The sequence below is a fragment of the Vigna unguiculata genome, chromosome 11, assembly GCF_037176805.1.
Source record: "Vigna unguiculata cultivar grain cowpea cultivar isolate G323 ecotype 2 chromosome 11, ASM3717680v1, whole genome shotgun sequence".
NCBI classification, from domain to species: Eukaryota; Viridiplantae; Streptophyta; class Magnoliopsida; order Fabales; family Fabaceae; genus Vigna; species Vigna unguiculata.
In genome coordinates, this window is record NC_140802.1 from 12,638,525 (window position 1) to 12,664,866 (window position 26,342).

Below are 26,342 nucleotides of genomic sequence, written 5' to 3' on the forward strand. Positions count from 1 at the left end.
TTTAGTACAGTTGCTTCGAGTTCCAACTAGGGTCGTACTAAATAGCTTTGTGTCCTTCTGTTCTTGTGTTTCCAGCTCGCTACACCGCTCTAGGAGCTACTGCGTTTCTCTGTTCGCACCCAAGAACCCAACTGTTAGCCCATTTCCAGGTAAGGGAAACTAGGGTTCGCCCCTTTGTTTGTGTATTCGGTTTATGCTACTAGTTTGACTATGTGAACGACATTATTGAACCATGTGTGGGCTGTTGTGTGTTTGTACATGCGAGAATAGTAGCGAACTCTGGTTTTCTCACCCAAGTGAATGATTTATGGATGGTGAATGATGAGTATAGTATGAACTTGGCATGTAAACCAAATGAGATGGTTAGTGTTAAAGTGGCATGGTATTGGCATGAACTGAAATCCCGTAACTATGTTTTGAGAGAAATGGATTGGTATGGAACTATTGGAAAAGAAATGAAAGAGGTGAATTATCAAGGAATGGCATGTGATGTATGTGTGTAATAAATCTTTATTGGTTGGTCTGGTATGCTTGGTCCGTGTTAGTGCGTAATTCCTTGAAAATCTCTAGGTGGGATTTCAGGGTCGCACTTCAGTGGTCGGGATGTAATTCCATGGCCCCTATTAGTGGGTGTCCATGGTGGTGCCTCATATGTATAACTTGGTAAGGATTCAAGGTAAGGATTGCATCCTGACACTCTAAGGAGTCAATTAGTCTCACTTAGAGCAGATTGACTCTTGTGGTGAGAGTAGCAGGAGGCTCGAAACCCATTAAGGGTTAACCTTGTGTGTGAGGGAAATTGATTCATTGTAACACTTGTGACACATAGCTCGGGGGTGAGCAGAGGTATCCACCACAAGCGCAAGCGTCCGCTGAATCCAACCAGGTTATATGTATCCAGATGAGTCAAGTCGAGTCTTAGTGTATTTGATTGAAAGGTCGTAACATGCTTGGGTGATGTATGTATATTTGACTGTGAAAGCATATTTGATTGCATGATAAAACTGTTTTGGCTTTAGCTTACCCTTCTATTGTTTGTTGTGTGTTATGTTATGTGGCTCTCTCTTTTGCGATGATCATCAACTTTGTTGATGTGAGCAGATGCGAGGAACACCCATGGCCAACAGGGAGGCCATGGTTCGGCTGCGTAGTTGACTGGACTTGGCTATTCTTCTTACATCTTTTGCTAGGGCTATGGCCCATGTATTACTTTGTTTTGTGTTGTGCTACTAGTTACTTTAAATCTCGTACCTTGTCTTGTTGGTATAGTGGTGTGTCCCAGGATTGTCTTTTGTTTACTTTGGTTATCTTTGGGGAGTGAGTCCCTACTCCGTATCTCTGCACGTACTATTATATTGTGTGACGTGTCATTTAAGTAAGTTTATTTCTTATATGGGACGTTACAAGTGGTCATTACTTTTTATTTAATTTGTATCAAGAAAATTAATATAATCATTATTATTTTATTTTTAGGATAATTATTGACATGTACAGATGCACCGTTACCTTTATTTTTAGAATACACCTACATATATGTGATCAGGATTGATGGCTGCGTTTTGGGCTACCATTTCTACTAAAAAATAGAGGGAGAAATCACATTTAAATGATCATCTTCATTGAAAACTTTGACTATATTTAGAGATATAATATTTTTTAACAAAACTTTGACTATATTTAGAGACATATTATTTTTTAACCCATAACTTATTTGGAAGGATATTCAAAGAAAAAAAAAAGAAATTCTTAACCCCCATATTTTAAAAAGATAATTTACATCTCTACCAGTATACATGCAACACAACATATGCATGTTTGCATAACTTCATAAACACTAAAGAGAAAAAAATATCAGAAAGTAAAATAAGTTGAACTTAAGAGTTAAAAAGTTTAGGCTTAAAATATATATATATATATATATATATATATATATATATATATATATATATATATATATATATATATATATATAGTAGATCAAGAGATATATTGGTGAATGATGGCCCGTCGTAAATTAAAAATTTATCCATAACGGCGTAACTTAAGAATTTGAAGAGCTTTTTTCGGTCTTGCATGGAACGGAAAAGGTGTCGTGTGTACTCATATGTTATTGGTGGTCAAAGTTTTGCACAAGAACTCTGGGTGTTTGTTAGGCTTTAGTCCAAATTTAGATATGAGAAAAGGCTTCTCTTTTCTGGCACAAAAGTCCAAATCCAATAAATATATATATATATATATATATATATATATATATATATATATATATATATATATATATATATATATATATATATATATATATATATATATATATATAATATGTATGTATACATATATATATATATATATATATAATATATACATATAATATAATATATACATATATATATATATATATATATATATATATATATATATATATATATATATATATATATATATATATATATACTAGTTTTTTATCCGTGCAAATGAGATTATTTATAATAATTATCAATTAATTATATATTGTAAACAAACTTTCAATAACTATTTATTATAAATAATTATATTGTAATATAACAAAATTTAATATCCATAATTGATGAAGTACATAACTATATTGTTATATAACAAAGTTCAATGACCATAATTCATCAACATTAAAAAATTATCGTTAATCTAATCACAATAACAACCATTCACGAATATTTCAACATTTGATTTGATGAAATCATTGTCTACTTGAAAGACAACAATATCTCTTTTTTTTAATTCATTTTCAGAACAAAATAACCCCCAACCTTGACCAATCTTTGTTGAACTTCGTTGTTTGTTGGATATTAGTATTTTGCAATTCACTATAGTTTTAGGCCCTATAAGAAAGACGTCTTCTACCTTGACCTCCCGAATAAAGTTGGCAATCTTTGATGGCAAATCCTACATCATTAAAACGTTTATTGTTAGTATAAGTATTTGAATTTAATTATAGTAATAAGCATAATAATAAATAAGAAGGAATATACCAAGTGACTTGCTTTGCTTTGATACTTTGACAATTTTACTGAAAATATAGATCTTGTATTTTGATGATTAATACGGTTCATAAATGTTGTCCAACTTGTTCGTGTACATCCACCTTTAAATACTGTTAGGTGAAATAAACAATTTCTCAAATATTGAAACTGGATGTGAGAATCAGTTTGAATTTGATACAAATTTCTCATATTAAACCAACCTTCAGTGATCCTTGGGTTATCTGAATCCATGTTATAGGTAACTGTTGTGCTCATACCATTTACATCTACCAAGTGCCACTGTGGGCCTAATTCGTGTGCATAACCAACAGTAAAGTGTCGATCAACAAACAAAAATGGCTACAAAAGAATGAGGACACTAAATTATTTTCAAACAATAAAGACATTATGAATATTTTTTCTACAATAACAGAATGAAAAACAAAACATATATAAGTTGTGAACAGACTTATATATCAACAAAAAATATATTTATTTATAACAGACGTTGATAAAAATTGAATTCAGAATTAATAATTCTTTTAAAAAATAAATAGAAAGAAAAAAAAATTGAAAAATTTCTGAACATTGAAATAATAAACAAACTCAAGTGAAAGGTGCAGTACATACGTTATGAATAAAGAACACTGCAAACCACATAGAACAGAAAATCTCAATGTAGGGTATCCATCTTCATCAATTGTAGTTGAATGTCTAAATTTTTTAGGAAAAAATTTAGAACACCGACCTTCTTTCATACATGGCGAGTTGAATCTAGCAGCTCCGCAAGGACCATGTATCATATATGTTTGAACAACCTTTGAAAGTTTAGGATAGAGATCTGGATGAGGAAGTTCAGCAGAGATAACTTGATCTATATGCTTTACATTTTCTAACTTGTTAGAGTCACTCAACCATAGTAATATATGAGCATGTGGCAGACCTCTCTTCTGAAATTCAACTGTATACATACCTAAATTTGTAAAATAATTATTAGAGAAAATAATAGGCAGTAAGAAAAATAAATTAAGAAAATTAAAATTGTATACCTGCATTGACTTTGCCAAAGAAATTATTCTTCTTGAAATCGGTCATCATTTGGTCTAATTTCATTTTAAAAACTCTGCAAACTATGTCTGGCTTATCTGAAGCAGTTAATCCTCTTGATTTGACAAAATCAACAATTTCAGGCCAATTTACATTACATGTGATTGTTATAAACAAATCTGGATAGCCATACCTCTTGCAAATTGCCATAGCAGCTTGGCAATTATTGAACATGTATCTCATACCACCTGTAAATGAAGCTGGAAGAACAATACGCTTACCAATGGAAGAAGGATCAGTTTCACCTTTGTTAACAGCTTCTTGTAACCCATTCAGAATATCTGAACGAATGAGTTTTTGATTATTTCGTATAAAAGACAACCTTTGGGCTTCAATCATGGTGTATGTATCCACTAAAAACTGTTGAAACAATCTACGTGAATTTACAACATTACCAAATTCAACCTTTCTATCTTGTATTCTGAAAGCAATGAATTCTCGTAAAGAAATGCGAATTCTCTTTCTACTTTGTCCATATTTTTGACAATCTCTAATTGGAATATCCTCTTGATAACCATCCTCTCCATATGGGAAAATCAAAGGATATTGAAGAGGAATGAAACATGTGTGTGTTTCATGTAGTCTTGTTAATTGACCAGAAACTTTCTTGACAATGATGTCCCTTCCTACATCTAACGTGCTCAAATCACCAACAATCAATGTTGCCACTTCATCTGCTACTGGTGTATTATATACTCTAGGATCCTTAAAGCGATGTCTAAATAACCTCAATCCAAAATCTGATTGTTCATGATCATGTATAAAATCTCTTACTCTTCTGAATGTTTGAGCAAGTACATTGTGTTTGTCAATCATTTTCTTCAATTCTTCGATCAATGATTTATCAAATATGGATTGCTGACTATCAGACCTGAAAAATTAAAAATTAGTCAATTATATGCGCAATGATGGCTAAAACATAAAGAAACTATTTAAACATACCCAAAGTGACTAACTCTGTTGCTTGTTTCATTTTTTGTGTCATAAATATATAGTTGTGCAAATTTGGGATTTGATCCTTTTTCAGGCAATAAACTTCCAATGCGATGGTAATTTTGACCACTAAGAATAAATTGAGGAGGACCTGATCCATCGTTGATTGAGGAATGGATCTTAGCACCAATGGATGTAAATGAGAACATGTTGTTGTAACTTCTTATGTAATGTAAGAAATTCTGGCTTGTACTGTCTTCTCCTTTTAACAACTTTTGAAGCAATTGTGGAGGTTTCTTTAACAATGGAAGTTGTACTTTTCCCTTTTGACAACAAAGAGAGAAATCAACTTGTTTTAATCTTTTGCATTTATCAGATCTTTCTTCGTACCACAGTTGAGCTTGACAATAGGGACACTCAAGTGAACACTCCCCAACATCAACATTTCCTAAGTACATAAAAAACATATATGTCAGTAATTAAATAACATTTATACTTAAATATAAAAACACTAAAAAGTATTGTTTCACCTTGAATTTCAGCTTTTGAATACAAATCAGATTTGAAATGTCCAATTATGTTATCTGAAAGAAACAGAAAGTATTTATTAATTAAAAAAAAAATTACATAAAGAAATAGAAAGTATTTATTATTTAAAATAAACCATTATTGATTACCATCATTTTCATCTTCTTCAGAATTATTGTCAAAATCCAATATCTTCGAAATAGATCTAATAGTCTGCTCCCGAGAAGGCTGACAAAATTGTAAACCTTTAACATAGATTGAAATTAATATTAGCAAGCTGAATTTGTAACAATTAAAGAAATTAAAGTAATGAAATGAAGTTTGTTTATATTATAAATTACCATGACTTTGGTGTTGTTGAACATAAAAAGGATTAACAACTTCAGAAAAAGCACAAGAATTTAGTGAAGCATGACTGGAGCTGCTACCCACAATTTCTTTAGGTAACAGTTCTTCTGTATTAAACACATTGATTTTGCTTCTTCCAATAGGACAATCAAATTGAACAATACCTGCAGGTACATCCATAAATTAATGAACTAAATACTATTGATATATATGATTTTGTAATTCTGTTCTTAATTTAATTTATCATTGAAATATAATTGTAAATAGTAAAATATATTAGTGGTATACATTTGAATAACTAAAATAACTTCAATTTCAGTATGCACAACTCAATTTTAAAACAAAAAATAGTAAAATATATTAAAGCACTAATATATTAAGAGAAAAGCATTAAAAAAATTAATATATTTTTCATTTGTACCTGTGTTGTTACTGTTGCTGTTTTGGAAAATTGGAGCATTGGTAGATCCAATGGATGTAGAACCATGAAATCCTAATAAGAGAGGTAGTAATAGAAAAATTTAGTATGAAAGAAATTCAATTGAAGATAAGATAATAATAGATATATAAAGAATTAGTATTTAATCATTTTTATTACGCTTGTAATTACTTTTATCTGCCAACTTCTGATTTATAATAAGTTTCCTTCTTCTTCGTGCAGCTTTCCGATTATTTTGTTCAAGTTCTGCAAAATGTAGTTAAAAAAAGGATTATGAAATGAATTTAAAGATGAAACCAATTAATTATGAAATGATGTCATCTAATATCAATGTGTGTTAATTGTATAATATGCATTAAAGATGAATAATGAGACTAATAAGTATGCAGTGCTAGCATTTGTACTGAATTTGAATGAAAATTAAATTCAAAAACAAACTTACCACAATATGTCAACTCGGAAAGTGGCGTTCAAATAGTAGATTGAATTCTTTTATTCTGCACGTCTGTATCTTCATTGAGAGATAAGTAGGTTTTGCTAGTTGAATCTGGCGTAACATTTTCTTTCGATACTGGTAGAATAGTTAAAAAGTCAAATGAGAAAAGAATAGATGTAAAATGAATACATTAATAAAGATTTGTGTTAGTGCAATCAATGGAGTTAGATTTGTGAATGAAATGAAAAATAGTTTGACAACAATGAATGCAGTAATAAATTTATTGGATGAAATGTATAGTGAATGAAAAGATTATTACCACAATATCTTAACTGAGAAAGAGGTGAAGTATTTGGAAAAGCAAATGCTTCAGTTGGACTGGATTTGTCCTCATTTGTTAATGAAATCAAAATAAGAAAAAAAAATAACATAGAGGAAGCAAGATTAGAATTTGCATCTTTGTTTTTACGTATGAGTGTAGATTTAATTGGATGAGAAACAAAAGAAATGAGCTCCAAAAAATGAAGAAACTTAAGAATGCAATGTCAGAAACATAAAAATATTGAACCTGTGGACTTCATCAAGGTATTGGAAAAATTTTGTGGGATAATGTTCTTCCTTTTTCTTCTTCCATTTGTTGAATCCATTTTGTTGTGATAATGTTCAAAGTGTGCAGAAGTTATGCATTGTATTGTGGTATTATGGTGTTTTACAAATTCATTACATGTTGGAGGAAGATTTAAAATTAGAAATACAAAACTAATAACAAAAGCAATTAACAAATGCACTGTGAAGAAAGTAAAGCAGAGAGGAAGAAAAAACCTATTAGTATATGTAGGCACATTTTTAGTATTCAACCAACATTCTTCCTGATGATTCAGGTACTGTCAGTACAAACTTTTGACAAAAAACAACAAACATTTCATTGATATGGAAATATCAGAACTGAACAAATAACTCAAAATTTGGAAAAGCGTACCTTTTGAAAAAGATTTGATCTGCAAAGTCCAAATTGATGATTTGCAGACAATGCAAAGCCTCATTTCAGAATGTGGATCTGTGATATATGTCCTTTTTTGCCAAGCACAAAAGTACTATGCTTTGTAATAGTCAACCATTAAAGTAAACATTTGTTTCTACATTGAGTGTAACATGCAACTACTAAATAAAGGGCAAAAGAAAATTATTTTATTGTTTTCAAGTTTAGAAATGAAAAAAAATAATTCGAAGAAATAAAATTTAAATTAAAAAACCTGTAAGAGAGTTCAAAATGAAATGGGTTTTAATGTTTTCATGGTTACTCTATTACTAAAAAACAATTTCAATAAATTTTGCAAGAAATATGAAAATATTTTTTGTAAAGAAATTAATAAAATCTTTTGAAAATTATATTCAGTTAGTATGTCCAATTATTAGTACTGCAGAATATCAACTTGGCTTCTTTATTATTACTTCTAACCTTTTTTTAAAGAAAAATAATAAAATATTTTAACATATTTAAATTCATATCATAATCATTTAAAGTATTTATAGTATCGGAAATGAAAATTTATTTTAGAAAATCAGTACTTAAATAAAATTTGTATTACGAAAATAATTAAAATATAAAACTTGACGATAATTAAATTAGGTTAAATACTTTTAGATATGGCTTCTAATTATTAGAAGCAACAAAAAAAGGATGCTAAAACTATTACAAACAAAATAAGACCAAAGTACTTTCAAAGTTCTTCAAAAAAACATACATAATATAAATAGTAAACTAAAAGAAAAGTGCAATATTAGAAACAGCATTCTTTGTGGACGTATACTTTGATCTTCTTCTTTTTCATTTTTTTGTCCGCTAGAAACACAAGAATATCTCCTTCTTCCAAACGATTGAATGTGCAGAAGTCCTTCCATCCCTTCCCAATCTTACTTGACTTCTTTGGTGTATTACGGAGCAGAAGTTTACATTGCACAATGAAGGTGTTGTGACGTCCCTGCAATTCCAACCTCCTCAATCTACGTTTACGAACGTAATTTGCAAAGTCAGATTGTAGGTCCTAAAAAAAGAACAAAATAAGACCACAAATAAAAATATATAAAGAAAACAAAATATAAAACCAAAATAATAAAATTATAAGTTCACCAGATGGCTTCCTTTGCATTGAGATTTTGACAATTTGACTCTAAAGAGATGTTTTTTTCGCAACAAATTAGGTTTGAAAGAAATTTGGCACCAGTCGATATTGTAGACATGTTGGGGAATACAGTGATGTGGAAGGTAGAATTGCCAACATATCTAAATACAATTTGATGGATATGTTGCAGTTTATAAAAAACTCGTAGGCTATACCAACCATCCGTGAGAACGGGATGATTCACATCCATATTAAAGGTTAACTGATGTTGATTCCCTTCAATATCTTCCAAGTGCCAAACGGGTCTTAGTTCCTCACCAAAAATAGCGAAAAATATTGGATCAACATGTCCAAACTCCTAATGAGACAAAACAAAGATAGAAAGGTCAAAAAGATGAATAAGACAAATATGATATTGATGATGAACGCATAAATATTAAAATACAGGAATAAAAACATGCATGGGTGATGTAAAACTGATAAAAACAAACAACAGAAAAGTAATGAATTTGAATGGTTAATGAAAAAAGTTGACATCTTTAGAAGAAACCAATAGTAAGTCAGAGTTCAAACAAAGTAAAAATATAAGTTGTCTTATGAAAGACAAAAAAGGTGGACATAGATGAGAAATGCATCAAAAATAGTAGTTTTAACTGATTTCAACGATTATTGAAGAAAGATGACATTTTGATAACAAAAAATGAAATGAAGTAAGATTTGGAGAATAGATGACGAAGGAAAATATAGTTTAACATAAATGAAGCATGGGAAACAAATAGAAAAAAACGACCTTTGAACGATTATTGCAGAAAGTTTGAATTTTTAGAAAGAAAATCGAGAATAAGTAATATTGTGTAAAAAGTGAAAACATAAATACATGTTTTTGAACGATTAAGATGGATGACAAAGCAATGTGGTACGGTCTAAACTTAAAAAAAAAACATCAAAGCACATATTTTTTTTAAGTTTTTGTGAAGTAGACGTACCTGATTATGAAGAAAATGATACGTGGTGAACCTTCCTAAAGTTTTTCTGGCAGTGACACTCAAAGAGGAATCCATGGAAGCAAGTGTAGGGGAGTGACCTTTCTTTTTCAGTGATTTTGTAAAAACATAAAACTTGATAGTAAATAAGGAAAACATACGGTTTTATAGATATGAAAAGACTTGTAATTAAAGAGAAAGCTTTTTGAAAATTGAATCATATTTAATAATATTTTAAAATTAATTTTGAGAAAGTAAAAATAACTTTAAAAATAATATACATTTTTAAAATAAATAAAAATAAATAAGAATTTGAAAGAGTAATAACATATAAAAATAATATAATAAAAATTTCTGAAAAAAGAAAACTAATTAATAAAAGAATAAAATATAATATTAAAAGTTAATATATAGATATGAAAAGACTTGTAATTAAAGAGAAATTAAAGAAGGGTTTTTCAAAATCCAATGCTACTTAATAAAATTTTAAAATTAATTTTGAGAAAGTAAAAGTAACTTTAAAAAAATTGTAAAGAAATGAACATTTTTTTAATAAATAAAAACAAATAAGAAGTTGAAAGAGTAATAGCACATAAAAAATAATATAATAAAATATTAAGATAAAAGATAACTAATTAATAAAAGAAGAAAAGATAACATTTAAAAAATTGTACCATTATGATTAAGAAAATAAAAAACAACTTTTATCCTTTAAAGGCAAAGTTATAAATGTTTTTTTATTTGTTAATCAATCTGTTTGATGAAGGAATCATGGTTTTGAAAACATGAAATAAATTTTATATGTTACGAAAACAATAATGTAGTTGAAAAATATACATAGATAAAAACTTAATGACTTTGATGTAGCTAGCATCATAATATAGTTGACATTAAAAATAATATCAAAACTTCGACATTAGACTAGCAATATATACTAAATTTTAAAAATAAGCATATACAACAAAACGTATATAAATTTAAAGAAATCTATTTAAAAAAGGTAAACAAATAGTGAAAATAAAGGATTTTTTATAAACCAAAACAAAAGGATAAACCTATACTGAAATTAATTAATTTAATGTAGCTAGCATGATTATGGTGTTGACAATGTCAAATTATATCAACACACTTTGATTCAGCTAGCAAATTTTGAATGTAAAGATAGAGTACAGAATTAAAAATAAGCATGAAATCTATTCATAATTAAATTAAAACATAGTTAAAGTAATATTGTTTTCAAAATAACAACCAAATGGTCATGAGTACAAATTCATAACAGCAGCAAATGTTTTTCAAAAAATAACATAATAAACATAAAAATCCAAATAAAGTCTATCACTTTTCAATCTTTATATTCTTCTTCAACATCTTCACTGGAATCTTCTTGTTTTCTTGAACCATAGATCGACTTTGTCTTTTAAGTACTGGAACAGTTGGTTGAGTACCCAAATCAAGATTGTCCAGATGAGATGATTCTTTGCGGGTTAACTCATGAATTTGAACATCAATTACATTTTTATTTTTCAAGGATTCTTCGGGAGGAACATGGCTTGATACTATATTGTTCAAATCATCACTTAGAGTCTCAAGATCATTTGATTCTTCTGTGAATTTGATCAACAAATCCTAATAAAAAAAACAGATTAGCATATACAAAGTTTTACAAAATAAGTTAAATTGTAATCTTCAACTACCTCTGCAATGGAATCAGATGAGATTTGATTTGTTTGCTCATTTAATTTGCTTTCTTCTTCATTTGCAGAGTATAGATCCTAAAAATTGTATACAATATTAATAGTAATAAAATTTAAGAAAAAAATAGGCTAACACGTGAAAAAAAATAAAAAAAAACTTACCAAAGACTTAATTTCAACATCAGAAAAGCTTTCAATTACTTTTTCATCCATGCAAACTTTTTTAACTCTGAATGATTGTTCAAATTTGCTATTATAATCATTCTTGCACTCAACTTTGAACAGATAGGTCTGATCAATTAGGACTTCAAACTCTTTAGGCAAGTCTCCAGCAGCAGTGTTCTATTAAAAAAAGAATTAATATAAATGATGTAAATTAATGTAAAACAATTAATGTACAACAATAATGAGTAAAATAAGTGGAAACGAAGTACCCAATATAGAATAAGAAATAATTGATTGTGAATTCATTTGAAAATTATACAAAACATTTAAGTTAAATGTCAACAATATAAGCAGAAATGATTAGATTAAAAACTTAACCTTGTCTAGCAAGTCAAGAATGTCATGATTTCTTCAACATTGCACTTGCATCACGATCAAATACAACAAAAGTTGTAGAATCCGTAGCATCAATTACACGAAGTTTCAGTTTAAACCTAAAAAAAAACAATAAAGACATTATGAACATTATTAAGTTTTCTTAATATTATATTAATAAAATCATGTTGTGAATATTGAAAATGTTACCTAGGTGTAACCTTAATGACATGCTTGTTACACTTTTCACAAAAAAACATTTTGGAATCAGGATAAACTGCTTTGTTGCAGATACATGCTGTATACCACCAATCATCATGATCTAGCACATGTTTGATAGTAGCTTTTACTACAAAAGTACTTTCCTGTAAAATAAAGAATATCAAATTAAGAACAAAAAAATAAATAGTCATTAAATAAAAAAATTTATGTGGAACATAGAGACAAATATTTGAACCTGCTTAAAATCTTTTAGACCTTCAATTGAACTCCTAGGATGCAGCTTAATGAAATCATCTTCTAAGCTAACTTTAGAAGAACCACAAAGTTGGGTAAGAGCTTGAGAAGGAGATTCAGTATTATCCCACATCCTACGTTAAAAAAATGTTATATTACAAAGATATACATATATCTATCTATAAACAAAAATATATGTTATGTATATAGACTTACATTTTTTTCAACTTGGTTGCATCTTCACCATCACAATTAAAAATGATCTTGGTACAGTTCATACAGTTTTGAATAGAAACTTTATCTACAAAAGAGAAAATGTAAAAAAGATTTTTATTCAATAATACAACTGTAATAATGTGGTTTATGTTAGTTACCTTGGAAGGTCTTCACTTTGCAATAATGCAAAGCAATGACAACATGTTGATCCTCTCCAGAGGCCAGAAATGCATTTAACATATCAACATATTGACCAAATAAAGTACACTCCAGTTGCAAACTATTGAATGTTAAAAATCACATAAAAATAGAAGCAGATGAAATACATGAAGAAAAATAAAAAACAATAAAGAACAAAAACAAATGAAATCTGTTTACCCATCAGCTTCAATAAGGATGACATTCATTTTGGTTTTCTTACCAGCTTTCTCTAGCTCCCTCTCTGTTCCAACACTAGTAAACATCCCAATCACATCTACAGAAAGAGGAAAAAGAAAGAAAAAAAATTAACAAAAAGTTATACAAAAAAATGAAGAAAAATAAGCAAAACATACTTACTAACTAAGTAATCTGTGTCAAAACCAGCAGCTATGATTGTTGAAAAAGGGGTGTATGAAGTTGTAGTTTCCGGAACTAAGGTACTTTGCACCATATTGACCTTGGTTCCAAATTGGAAGTTGATCTTATAGGCATGTTTTGTGGTTCTATAACAACCACCATTACATGAAACACTGAAAGATTGGATGGTGTAAACCTTGTCCTCTTTGATTTCAGACTGGAATTTGTATATCAATGTGCGTCTAACAGATGCATGGATTAGTACATCCTGAAAAAATAGATTCATAAATGAAAAAATAGAAGCAGATTTAAACTTACAAAAACATGTGTAAACTTTTAGGTAAAAAAAAAATTTAGGAAAAGTCAAAAAATAAAAGCCGTTTATAGTTTAAGGAAGATACCTCTTGGTCTTGAAGAACAATTTCCATGGAAAATGGAGTTTTTCCTTTTGTGTAATCTTCAACAAACCATAACCTTACAACTCTTGCAAGGATATTCCAACTCTCCTTCTCAGGGTTTAGTTCTTGTAAAGAGTGAGTGTGTTTTTGGATAACAGACATGGTTGAAGGAATGAGGGAAATGAGGGAAATCAGAGTAGAGTAAGGAATGAAGAAAGGTCTGCAGAAATGTATTCCTACAAAACATAAAAACATAAAAAGAATAGATTGGAAGTTCATAAATACAAAACAACAAAATACGCATGCTCTGGTTTTCATTTCACAAATTTAGAAACAATCTGCAAAAGCAAAAGCAGATTTTGACATGAAAAAAGATATTTACTGAAACAACACGCAAAGTGTGGTTTAGGTTAAACAAATGGAGTAAAAATTGGGAAAAGTGACTGACAAAAATACGAAGATCACAGAAAAAAACAAAAGTTGTTTTTCACATGGCTCAATGTTGTGCAATAAAAGGAAATATGGCAGAAAGCAGTACAAAAAGAAAACAAAAAGTAACTTTAAATGTTGGAAAAGGTTGACAAATCAACGAAAATAGGAAATAAAGATCTGATTTCAAGTTTCAAGTTTGAACATTTGAAAGTAATGAAAAAAGTAAGGGGAATGCAATATTCATAACTAATCAACAACATGCAATAGGCCACAAAAATTTATTTTTAAAACTATAGTATGGAAGATCTTTGAATCAAAGATACAACAATTAAGAATCAAACAAAGAACATCAGACATCAGAAAATCAATAACAAAGAAAGACATGTTTAATCAAAACACATGAATTCAACAATTAAACAATACAACATATTAAAGGAATTAATTTGATTACAACATATTCTGATCAGTAGTGAATAAAAAGAAATTTGATCAGCAACTGGAATACGTAGTGCACGTCACGATGAAGTTATCTTATTATAGTTAATGAAGGAATGAACCCAAAAACAACCTACATAAACAAAAACAAAAACAAAAAAATGAGTTAGAACAACATATCAGATTGATGAAGTAAGATAAAATATAAAATTAACATAAAAATGAAATAAACCTCAAATGTTGGGGTTCGAATTAAGCAAACCTGAAATGGTGGGATTTCTTGAAAGTTGATGTATAATCGCATCAAATTTGAGCAAACACTAACAATAAAAAAGATTAAGAAGTCAAGCAACTTTATCAGTTAATAGAAATCAATAAAACATGCAATAGGCAACAAAAATAGATTTCTAAAACTGTAATATGGAAGATCTTTGAATGAACGATACAACAACAAAAGAAATCAATACAACAAATTCATAAATAATTCATAAAGAATCAACAACAAATTATCTTATGAAATAAGATGGCAACAGATTCTCCATTTAAAGTTGAGGGACAATAAGATCAAGCTCAAAGTTCTTCATCAGACATAAGAAAATCAATAACAAAGAAAGACATGTTTAATCAAAACACATGAATTAAACAATTAAACAATACAACATATTAAAGGAATTAATTTGATTAAAACATATTCTCATCAGTAGTGGAGAAAAAGAAATTTGATCAGCAACTAGAATACGTAGTGCACGTCAGGATGAAGTTATCTTATTAGAGTTAATGAAGGAATGAACCCAAAAACAACCTACATAAAGAAAAAAAACAAAAAATGAGTTAGAACAACATATCAGATTGAAATGGTAGGGTTTGAGTCTGATTCAGTAGAGACATCGAGAGGGTTTCAAAAGGTACAGAACCACAAAAAAAATCTACACAAAGAAAAAAATGAGTAAGAAATGAAAAATTAGGGTTTCAAAATTAAAAGTGAAGAGATAAAAGTTATTACCCAAGAGCGATGGAGAGCGTTTGAGGCGGCGTCAGAGAGATGGGCGCACAGAAGAAAAAAAACAATCTACAAAAACAAAACAAACCAAAAAATGAGTTAGAAGAAAAAAAAATTGATGTTAACGAAGTTGGATTCACTGAGTCTAAGAAGAAAAAATTAGGGTTTGAGGATCGTGTTTCAAGCGGTGTCAGAGAGCTAGCTAGGGTTTGATGAGGCAGAAAGGGGGAGAGTGCGATTCCAATGGACAACGTTTCATGCGGCACAAAAGTGGAGATGGTTTCAGTAAAGAGAATCGTGGAGATGGTTTGACATGACAAAAATGTCGAATGAAGTTCAGAAAAAAGAGAGGTGGATCGCGTTTGTGCAAGAAGAGCGTCTGAAGCAAAAAAACCATCTACACAAACAAAACAAACCAAAAAATTAGTTAGAAGCAAAAAAAATTGATGTTAACGAAGTTGGATTCACTGAGTCTAAGAAGAAAAAATTAAGGTTTAAGGATCGCGTTTCAAGCGGCGTCAGAGAGCTGGCTAGGGTTTGATGAGGCAGAAAGGGGGAGAGTGCGATTCCAATGGACAGCATTTCATGCGGCACAAAAGTGGAGATGGTTTCAGTAAAGAGAATCGTGGAGATGGTTTGACACGGCAAAAATGTCGAATGAAGTTCAGAAAGAAGAGAGGTGGATCGCGTTTGTGCAGGAAGAGCGTCTGAAGCAAAAAAACCATCTACACAAACAAAACAAACCAAAAAATTAGTTAGAAGCAAAAAAAATTGATGTTAACCCTAAACAGTACGAATCGAGAGAATGGTGGAGATGGTTGGACGCGACAAAAAGGTCGAATGAAGTTGAGAAGGAAGGGAGGTGGATCGCGTAGAAGTGGAGAATGCGTAAAACAGGTTAGGGTTCGACAGAGGGAAAGTGAAGAGAGGTGGAGAACGTTATTTGGTGTCGCGTTTGTGGAGGAAGAGAGAAACAAAGAGACTAAGGTGGAGGCGGAGGCAGAGGTGTGGCTAGGGTTTGAGGAAGGAGAGAAGTGGAAAGTGCGTAAACGGTCTAAGAGAGAAAGTGAAGAGAGAGAGAGAGGAAATGAAGGGTTTGAGGAAGGAGAGTAGTGGAGAGTGCGTAAACAGCCTGAGAGAGAAAATGAAGAGAGAGAGAGAAAGAGGAAGTGAAGGGTTTGAGGAAGGAGAGTAGTGAAGAGTGCGGACAGACTGAGAGAGAAAATGAAGAGAGAGAGGAAGTCAAGAGAGAGGATTAACGTGAGTGTGGTGAAAAGCGAGAAAGATGGCTGAGACGTGCTAAGAAGATGACACGTGTCCAAATTACCTTAAGAGGTAAAAAAATTTAAATTTCTAAATTTGAAAAAATTCTGAGAAAATGACACGTGTATTTTTTTGCTTTTTGTGATTCTTTGAATTGTATTATAAACTAGCATGAGACCCGTGCGTACGCACGGGTCGTGTTTTTGTTTTTTAAAATTTTTGTTTAGAAAACAGATTTAATATTATTATCAATAAATCGATAATTTAATTTAAAAGTTATATATGTTTTAATTGTAAATTTAAAAATATTGGAACAATAAATTCATCTAACAATTATGTAATTATATATTTACGTATAATTAATTATTGATATGTATTATGTGGTATATGTTATGTGTTTTTGAGTAATTTCGAATAATTTATTTGTGATGATATAGATTGTTATTTTGCTTGGATTAAGAAAAGTCAGTTTAATTTTTTTAGAAATTTAATTACAAAACATTGTTTGTGATAATAAGTTTAGAGTTTTGGTGAAGATTAAAGAGTAAAAAACAGGTGTTAATTTATTTGTTTTGGATTTTTTTGTCAGATTTAAAAGTTATTTTTTATCATACCCCTTACTATTTATATTTACATGATTATAAAGAAAAGTCAGTTTCATTTTTTTAGAAATTTAATTACAAAATATTGTTTGTGATAATAAGTTTAGAGTTTTGGTGAAGATTAAAGAGTAAAAAATAGTTGTTAATTTATTTGTTTTGGATTTTCTTGTAAGATTTAAAAGTTGTTTTTTATAAAGAAATTACTATTTATATTTACATTATTATAAAGAATATGTAATAATTATATTCCTTAAATAAATATAATTTTGATATAATTTCCTAGAATTAATTACAGTTATATATTAGTGTTGTTATATTTGTAATTTTTTATTCTCTTATTGATTTATTAATTTGACAATTAATTTGAATTTAAGGTCAATTTCGGTTAATTGTTTTATGTTTTGGTATTTTGGTTTCTTGTTTAACCTAGCAGTACATTATTAAAGTGCTATGGTAAACGTTTTTACTACTAATTTAATATCATTAAAATAAATGTAATATAACTATCAGAATACGAAAAGATGGCGGCAAAATCAACTTATTACATGTCTTGTCGTGGGGATCTTTTTTTTGCACGTTGATTGGTTTCGTCAGGGGGTTTTATTTCGTTCGATCGTTACGTTTTGTGGCTTTAAATGGTAAGTTGGATCAGTGTGCGTGTGTTTGGTCAGAAAGAAGAAAGAAACCATCATCCCTGTGTTTGGTCAGAAACGAAGAAGGAAACCATTATCCCTGTCGTAGTTGCAGCAGCCTCCAAACGTTAAAATGTCTTCATCAAGGGCCATGAGCTTCACAAACTTTTACCAAAACTCAGTGACGGTGATGGAGCCCGCAGAGGTTGGTTCATTGTTTAGTTTCGTTTATTTAAAGTTTCGTTTTTTGGATATGAATACCTAGGTTCTGACGTAAAGTTAATATTTTTTTGTACGATAGTGTTGTGGTTGAAGTTTTTGTACAATTTTGTGTTCAAAGTTTTCATTTGTATGAATGCTTCTGGTTTCGTATATCTTAGGAATGTTTGGAGTTCGAAGTTGGTTTTTATGAGCAATGGGGTAAAATGCTACTGCTGAGGATCAACTTCTTTAGCGATCCGAAAGGAAACACAATAAATATAGAGTTTGAGGACGATCTTTTGGGTCAGAGACAGTTTCGTGGTGTTGAGAGCATTCGGTCTTTTTATAACCTCAACGATGTTTATTATGTGTGTACTGTTTACTGTGGAGACCGGTATTTTCGTATAAGGCTTTTTGATTTGGATTGGGCCGAGTTTGAGTACCCTGGTACAGCAAAGAATTCTCTTGGATGTAACCCTTTGTCTTCAATAAGGTTTCTCCAAGCGTTTAGGGTGCAGTTTATCCCAGCCACGGTATGCAATATTAATCCGTTTATATTCATTTACAGTTGCATTTGTATGGCATTGATTCTAATATAGTTCATGTCTTGATTCTTGTCTTAGATGTTGATTACTGTCCCAGATTACTTCCAAATATTCTGTCGGGATAAGCTTGCGTTTAATTACGCGGTCAAGTTGTATGACCCTCTGTCAAAGATGTTTGAAATATATGTCGATACAGATGAGTCTTTGAGGATGGTTCTGTTTGGTTGTAGTAGGTACATTCCATATTATGGGTTGACTGGTCCGTGTTACTTACATTTAAACTATGTAGGAAACAATGTATTTCTTCATAGGATATTCTCGGCAGAAGGAGTAGAAATGGATTATAATAGAGATTCGGGCAATGCTGCAAACACCCAAGTTCCAGTTGCTGCTCCTGATTTTGAGAAAGTATTAAGCAATTATGATGTTAAAGCATCTTCTTTGGTAAGACAGATATGTATACTCCTGCTTTTATACTTGAATTCACATTTATGATGCGTTAACATGTTTTTTTGGAATGTAGTATCTGGATTCGAAATTTGCAAAAGAATGCTTGATCAAGGGACGCAAGAGCTACACACTGACGAATGACCAATCTCAATTCTGGGACTGTAAGATTCGTTGGACGGGCAGAAGTTCCTATGAGTGTTACTTGACCTGTGGTTGGAAGAAGTTTTGCAAAGAAAACGGATTGCCTGCTGGTGATCGGATAAGATTTGTTGTGGAGGATGAAGAAAAGGGCGTAATCCATATATTGAAGAAATAGCTTATTGTAATGTTTCAATATTTTGTCTGTCGAAGTATTACGTAGGACCTACAAACACTTAGTTTAAGTTTCTTTTTTATGAATTTTGGAATATTTAGTTTAAGTTTTTGTTAGATATTTAGTATATCAACATTAATGTATTTTGGAATGTTGATATAAAACTGCTTAATTATATTGACTATTATATTGTTAATCTCTACTTAATGATAAATATGTACATGTGTCTTGGGATTACTATACCAAGTTTCAACTTTCGTTATCTACATTTCTTGATTAAGTTAAAAATTAAAATTAATATAAATTGAAATTAGCGAAAACTTTGAATAAATATAAAGTATTATTACCAAATATGAAATTATTTTATAATTAGTAAAACTATATTTAAACCTTAGTATTCTTATTGTTATACGATTTCACCAGTAACATTATTTATCTTTATAACTGTTACTCATAAATAACATAAATAACAATATAACTCTTACTCTAATATTACGTTAATATAAAGAACAAAATAATTTCTATATTCGTTTGTATATAATATAACTTATTTATGTTTAAAAAGTCAATTTATAAATAAATATAATGTCCATAATTTGTTGTATTTAATATAGTATGGATAGTTGTTAATAAATGAACACGGATCTTCATTTACATAAGCATATTTGATTAATCATATCAGACATCTCGGAGGTGCGTTTGATAATTATGGTAGTGTGTTTAGTTAAATATTCAGTATTACTTGGGCTGCTCGTATGACGTTGCAAGGTGTTGCTGGGGTTCAAAACATGATTAAACTGACAATTGTGGGAGGTCTAGTACATATTTAAGGTGGTGTGTCAAGTAAAAGATTCATTATCAATTGGGCTAATTTATAGCTGCAAAACAATATTCTATATAAGGAATTGCTATATGAACCTAGGAGTTATATCAGAATATTATATCTGCATATAATTAATTCTTGCTTTCTTGTTGGTCAATGGCAGTTTGCATATTTAATGCACTATGCCCAATACAAATTTACCATAATGTAATTGTCAGTTCAGACATGATAAATGCAAGGGATAACATCAAAGTACCACATATTCATTTATTACTGTAAGTTATTATGACAAAAAACTTATACATTACGCCAGAACATCATATTTAAGAATATCATTTAAGCATTCTTACTCTGTAACTATTCCACATATGCATGGCTAGCCAAAAAAAGATCAGGTATGTAATCGTTCATTACACATTGTTGAAAACTTCTTTGAAAACTACATTTGTGGTAGCAGTCAAAGGCTTGTTCTCGGTGTCATGGATTAAAATCTTTAATCCAGACTTGCTTTTAACTCTGGAAGCTGCAACATATAACTGACCATGACTAAAAACTGGTGTAGGCAGATACAATCCAACACAATCCAAAGACTGACCTTGAGATTTGTTTATGGTCATAGCATAGGATAGCATGATTGGGAATTGTCTTCTAATCATCTTGAATGGCCACGGTGACTGAGATGGAGACATAGACATACGCGGGATGTAAACTTTTGTTCCTTTGTTTTTCCCAGTTATAATTTTTGCACTAATTACATGCTTTGCTAGTCTGGTGACTATTAATCTGCTTCCATTACAGAGACCTTCAGATTGATCTAAATTTCTCAAAAGCATTATTGGTGTCCCAACTTTGAGTTTTATACTATGATTTGGTAATCCTGATGTTCTCAATGAATTTAAAAATTCTGGTGTAATTCCGTCATATACATCAACGTCCATGGTATCTGAAGTATCAATACAGTCTGCGCTGAGGTACTCTTTTACTTCACCTAAATTTTATCAATAACAGTTATTAGACTTTTAAAATATCGCAAATGTATGAAAAAATGATAACTATGAGTTAAGCATTACCTGGAATAGAATCCAGAACAGATTTATTGATTTCATCCACTGTTTCGATTCGACTGGCTAGAATAGCTCGTGATATCAAAAACATCTCATCATTGAATTTTTGGTGTAGTTGTGGATAAGTGCTATTGATAATAGCCTGGATAGGGTCTTTGTAGTTTTTGATTAGAAATTCTGGAGGGATTTCTATATCTACTAAGCCGTCATTAGGTTCATTGAGTGAACCATCACCAATTTTTATTATCCAGGAAGAAAACTCTTCAATTTCCGCAACAGTAGAGCTGTGCAATCCCTGTTGTAACAGTCGCATGTTTTTGGTCAAGTTCAGAATCTGGCAATACTCCCAAAGATAGGATGAGTTGATTGTTGCATGAACAATATCAGACCTGCTTCCTCGAGGGATAACAGGAAGAATTTGTCTAAAATCCCCTCCAAATACTATTACTTTGCCACCAAAAACGAAATCTGATTTGTTGTCTTCTTTCATGATATCTTTTAAAGTTCGATCTAGTGCCTCAAAACAAAACTTGTGTGCCATTGGAGCTTCATCCCAAATTATGAGGTTGGCCAATTTAATCAAATCTGATAGTTCACTACCTTTTGTAATGTTGCACACAGAGTGTTCAAGTGTTGGAACTGGAATTTTAAATTTTGAATGAGCTGTTCTACCTCCAGGCAATAACAAAGACGCTATATCACTTGATGCAACTGTTAGAACTATTTTTCCTTCAGAACGAAGAGCAGAAGATAATGTGTTCCACATAAATGTTTTTCCAGTTCCTCCATATCCATATAAAAAGAACATGCCCCCTTTTTCATCATGCACCGCATTTATAATCTTTTGGAAAATATGTCTTTGTTCATCTGCATATCAATAATATTTTAGATAAATTGCAATGACTTGTGTTGCAAGAATATTAGGAAGAAATGACTTACCTGTCATACTGGTAAAATTTGATTCAAAGATACGTAATTCATCATCCATGTTATAATCAAGTTCAGCATACACTAATCGGTTGCCACATTAATTTACTGCAAAATCATTAGGATAAGGCATGGAGGGAAATTCCTTTAATGATCTCCTATTGTTTTGTAAAAGCTTCTCAATTTCAATCAAAGTCAAATTTTTCAATACTTCAAAATTCAGGTTAAGGGCTGCAACAAATAACATGAGTTAAGATAGTTTCATATTCAAAATTGACATTAATATTGTTAAAAACTATTTCACCTGGATTTTGTGCAATAATTCTTTCATTATATAAAATTCCATCAGAAAGCATTTCCCATGTTTTCTTCCAAACCTCCTCAGGTTTGTTGATACTATTTGACATGAGCATAGTTACGAATAATCTCCTCAAGAAGTTTCCAGATCCCCATTCATTGGCTTCCTTGATAGCTTCGATGTATTCTCTATCATCTGCCAAAAATCCAGAAGCTTCACATGCTTCTCTAAATGTAGGATAAGTTATGTTTTCAACAGTTCGCAGATTTATGTAGGATATTAGACCTTTAACAATTGTTAGCATCTTCCTTAGGTAAAAAAGTTCACCAGTTGCTGGGGGAACCCAAATAAGTCTTACAATGGTATTTCCTTTTTTCCTTGGTTTCCAACACCTTTGATTCTTATTATACACGTACTTAGTAACAAATTGTGGATATGTTAGTTCCCTTGCATCTGAATATTTCTTATTGCACTCCATCCAACTGGTGAACATGGACTCCCTAACTGTCGGTTTTGCCATGATATCATCAATGTCATCATCATCCTTGAAGTACACTGATTGCTCGCCTGGTAGATGAAAAAACAATCGTTCAACAGCTGGATTTCTTCCATGAATTGGAAATGAAAATATTCTCCAACATGCCTCGCATGGAGAAATATATCTGCAATCAATATATTGTTTGATTTCATCCCTTGGAATATTAGTTGAAAAACCTTGCTTCTCATTAGAAACAATGGCAGCAGTAATTCTATCATAGCCCTTATTGATGTACTTAAATAAGTACTTGATTGAACTAGAACGGTTGCACCATTCTACATTGACATGAGCCTGATATTTGACTAATATGGTAGGATTGTAAGGAACCACAAATCGGTTGTCTAGTGCGATATCATTCTTCAGAATGCTAAGACCATTGTTTCTTCGACGATAATGAGGAAAACCATCTTCTGAAATTGTTGTAGTATCTTCAAATTTCTTTGGATAAAATCGAGAACATGATCCATTTTTCATGCATGGAGATAATGTCTTAGAGATTCCACATGGGCCGTGAATCATATGTTCTTTTACACAGTTATACAATTCTGTATCTTCTTTGGCACATGGTATTTCAGCTGAGATTACTTTGTCAATATCCTTGGCTGTCGGGTACTTGCTTGATGGATGCAAAAATAACAACAAATGAGCATGTGGCAAACCACGTTTCTGGAATTCAATACTATACATGTCTGCAATCACACATCAGTTACATGATTAGAATAATCAATTAAATGAAACAAATAAATAGTAAGTATATGAAGTATATAGACATGCTATGACCCTTCCCAATATGTTCTTCTTTGTTAAATCTGACAATAGTTGGTCAAATTTGATTCTGAAAACTCTTGCAATGATATCTGGCCTATCTGAAGGAGTTAATTTTAAAGGGTTCAATATTCTGGAAATCTTTGGCCATTTTGGATTGCAAGTAAAAGTTACAAAAAGATCTGGGAATCCTACATGACCACATATTGCCATCCCATCAAAATATAATTGATCCATAAATCTCCTACCACCAACAAAGCTAGATGGAAGCACAAAACGTTTTCCTTTCTGTGAAGCTTCTGTGTAGCTCTCATTGCTTGGTTGGCAGAGGTTACTGTATTTGTCAACCCTCAGCTTGGACTGATTGTTTCTGATGAATGATAGTCTTTCAGACTCAATCATTGTATATCCATCTACAACAAATTGTTGGAATAATCTTCTTGATCTAAGAATGGTCATTGGCTCACATTGTCGGGTTTGAATTCTGAAACAAAACCATTCCCTAATTGTTAAGCGGTTACGTTTGAGTGCCAAAGATTCACGATGACTAATATCATGCCTATATCCATCTTCACCATAGGGAAACAACAGCGGATACTGATATCCCAAGTAGCTTGTGTGCAACTCGTTTATTCTTTGTAATTCTCCTGTTCTGCTTTCCATAATAATATCCCTAGGAGATGCAGTGTCAACATCTCCTACTATTAATGCAGCAACCTCTGAAACGGTGGGGATGTTGTATATACGCCCATCGTTTTGCCTATCAGCAATAAGTTTCAATTTAAGATCATGACATGGTTGCTCCGCATATTTGTCCCTTGCCATACGAAAAGATTTAGCGTGCACATTGTACTTATCTAGCATGTTTGTTAATGTTCTAACAATTTCGGCATCAATATCATTGTTGTTCCTACATTGAATTTCAGATCAATTCAAACATGCTACATAATATAATAACAATTGTTTACACGAATGAATTGTACCTTAGAGATTGAATTCTGTTGTGTATCTCGTTCTCAGTATCATAAATATATAATTGAGCAAACTTTGGCTGTTGTCCAATTGGTGGAAGAAGACTACCAATTCTATGGCATGATTGTCCTTGGATTCTCAAATTTGGTGGACCACCTCCATTGTTGTATTTATTGTCAATTTTTGCTCCAGGTGATGTAAATGCAAACATCATGTTGTATGTTCTGATATTCTTCTGATAAGTTCTGCTCTGTTTTGAATCTGATTGAAATAAAAGTTGACTTAGCTCATCCGGGGGTTTTTTCAACATTGGCAATTCAACTTTTCCATTTGAGCAACATAGTTGAAAGTTCGGATTAATCATATGATGAGATTTGCCAATGCGTTCTTGATACCACATATATGCATTGCAATGCTCACAAACATAGATCGGATCTCCTATATCTGCATACAACTTGGAAATTAATATAATTATTAGTTGAAATTCTCATGTATCATAATAATTATGTTCATACAAAACTTCTTAGATTACTTATCTTGCATTAGTCTCCATGCTTTGATGGTTCATATCATCTACTTCATCAATGACTGCTTAATTAATTATGACCAACATATCAGTAATAATGATGAACTGTTAATTTCATTTCAAAATAAAATTACCTTCTATTGTTTGACCAAGCCATTCAGACTCATCTGAATATGATTCTAGTTCATCAACATCTTCCAATACAAATGATTGAGTTGGTATATTCCCTTGACTTATGTTAGTCACATTATTCACAGTGCCTTCAAACTTGTCAAGCAAACTTTGAGGCTTCTTTCGTGAGCTTGTAACATTTCTTTGAACATTCCTGAATCTAATATCAGAAGATCGAAGTTGTGATTCCATATGCAATGTATCTTGATTAACAAAATAATTTGTTACATCTGCTAATGGGGTACGATCTGGCATTTTGTTTTCAACGCGCTTCTGATTTTTGTATGTAGCTTTCATCCTCTTCTCCTGCATTATGAGTTTTCATTTTATTCTTGCACTTGAGCTGTAGATTCTACTTTCATCGGCCATCATTCTACATTAAACACCACAGACAATGATAATTATTTCGGAAATAACAACATTCGCATAATATATAAAGGTTATATTTCAAGATCATAGAAAAACTTCTACACGAAATTTTGAAAACATTACACATATAGTTCATAATACTGCTTTGTGAACAGATAAATGAAACAATTCCAATTAATGAATAATAATAGTATGTTGTGCTTCAACCATTTAGAACAGAATTGATTTACCAAATTCTCATCTACTTAACCATTAAAGGTT

The 26,342-nt window shown here is 30.9% G+C and overlaps 1 protein-coding gene, 1 long non-coding RNA gene and 1 pseudogene across 2 annotated transcripts; all 3 read right to left on the bottom strand.

Moving 5' to 3' along the window:
• Positions 1–12,805: 12,805 nt before the first annotated feature.
• On the bottom strand, positions 12,806–13,244 carry LOC146881013 (uncharacterized). Its single transcript, XR_014986386.1, has 3 exons — positions 13,178–13,244; positions 12,958–13,079; positions 12,806–12,884 (listed from the first exon to the last, which is right to left on the bottom strand). It is a non-coding gene; the product is annotated as an uncharacterized LOC146881013 (long non-coding RNA).
• Positions 13,245–13,268: 24 nt separating this feature from the next.
• On the bottom strand, positions 13,269–13,917 carry LOC114180740 (uncharacterized). Its single transcript, XM_085669208.1, has 3 exons — positions 13,759–13,917; positions 13,362–13,625; positions 13,269–13,274 (listed from the first exon to the last, which is right to left on the bottom strand). Exons 1-3 carry the CDS (start codon positions 13,915–13,917, stop codon positions 13,269–13,271), a joined length of 429 nt encoding a protein of 142 aa, XP_085525334.1.
• Positions 13,918–20,861: 6,944 nt separating this feature from the next.
• LOC146881014 (uncharacterized) lies at positions 20,862–26,024 on the bottom strand (annotated as a pseudogene).
• Between the last annotated feature and the right edge of the window lie 318 nt (positions 26,025–26,342).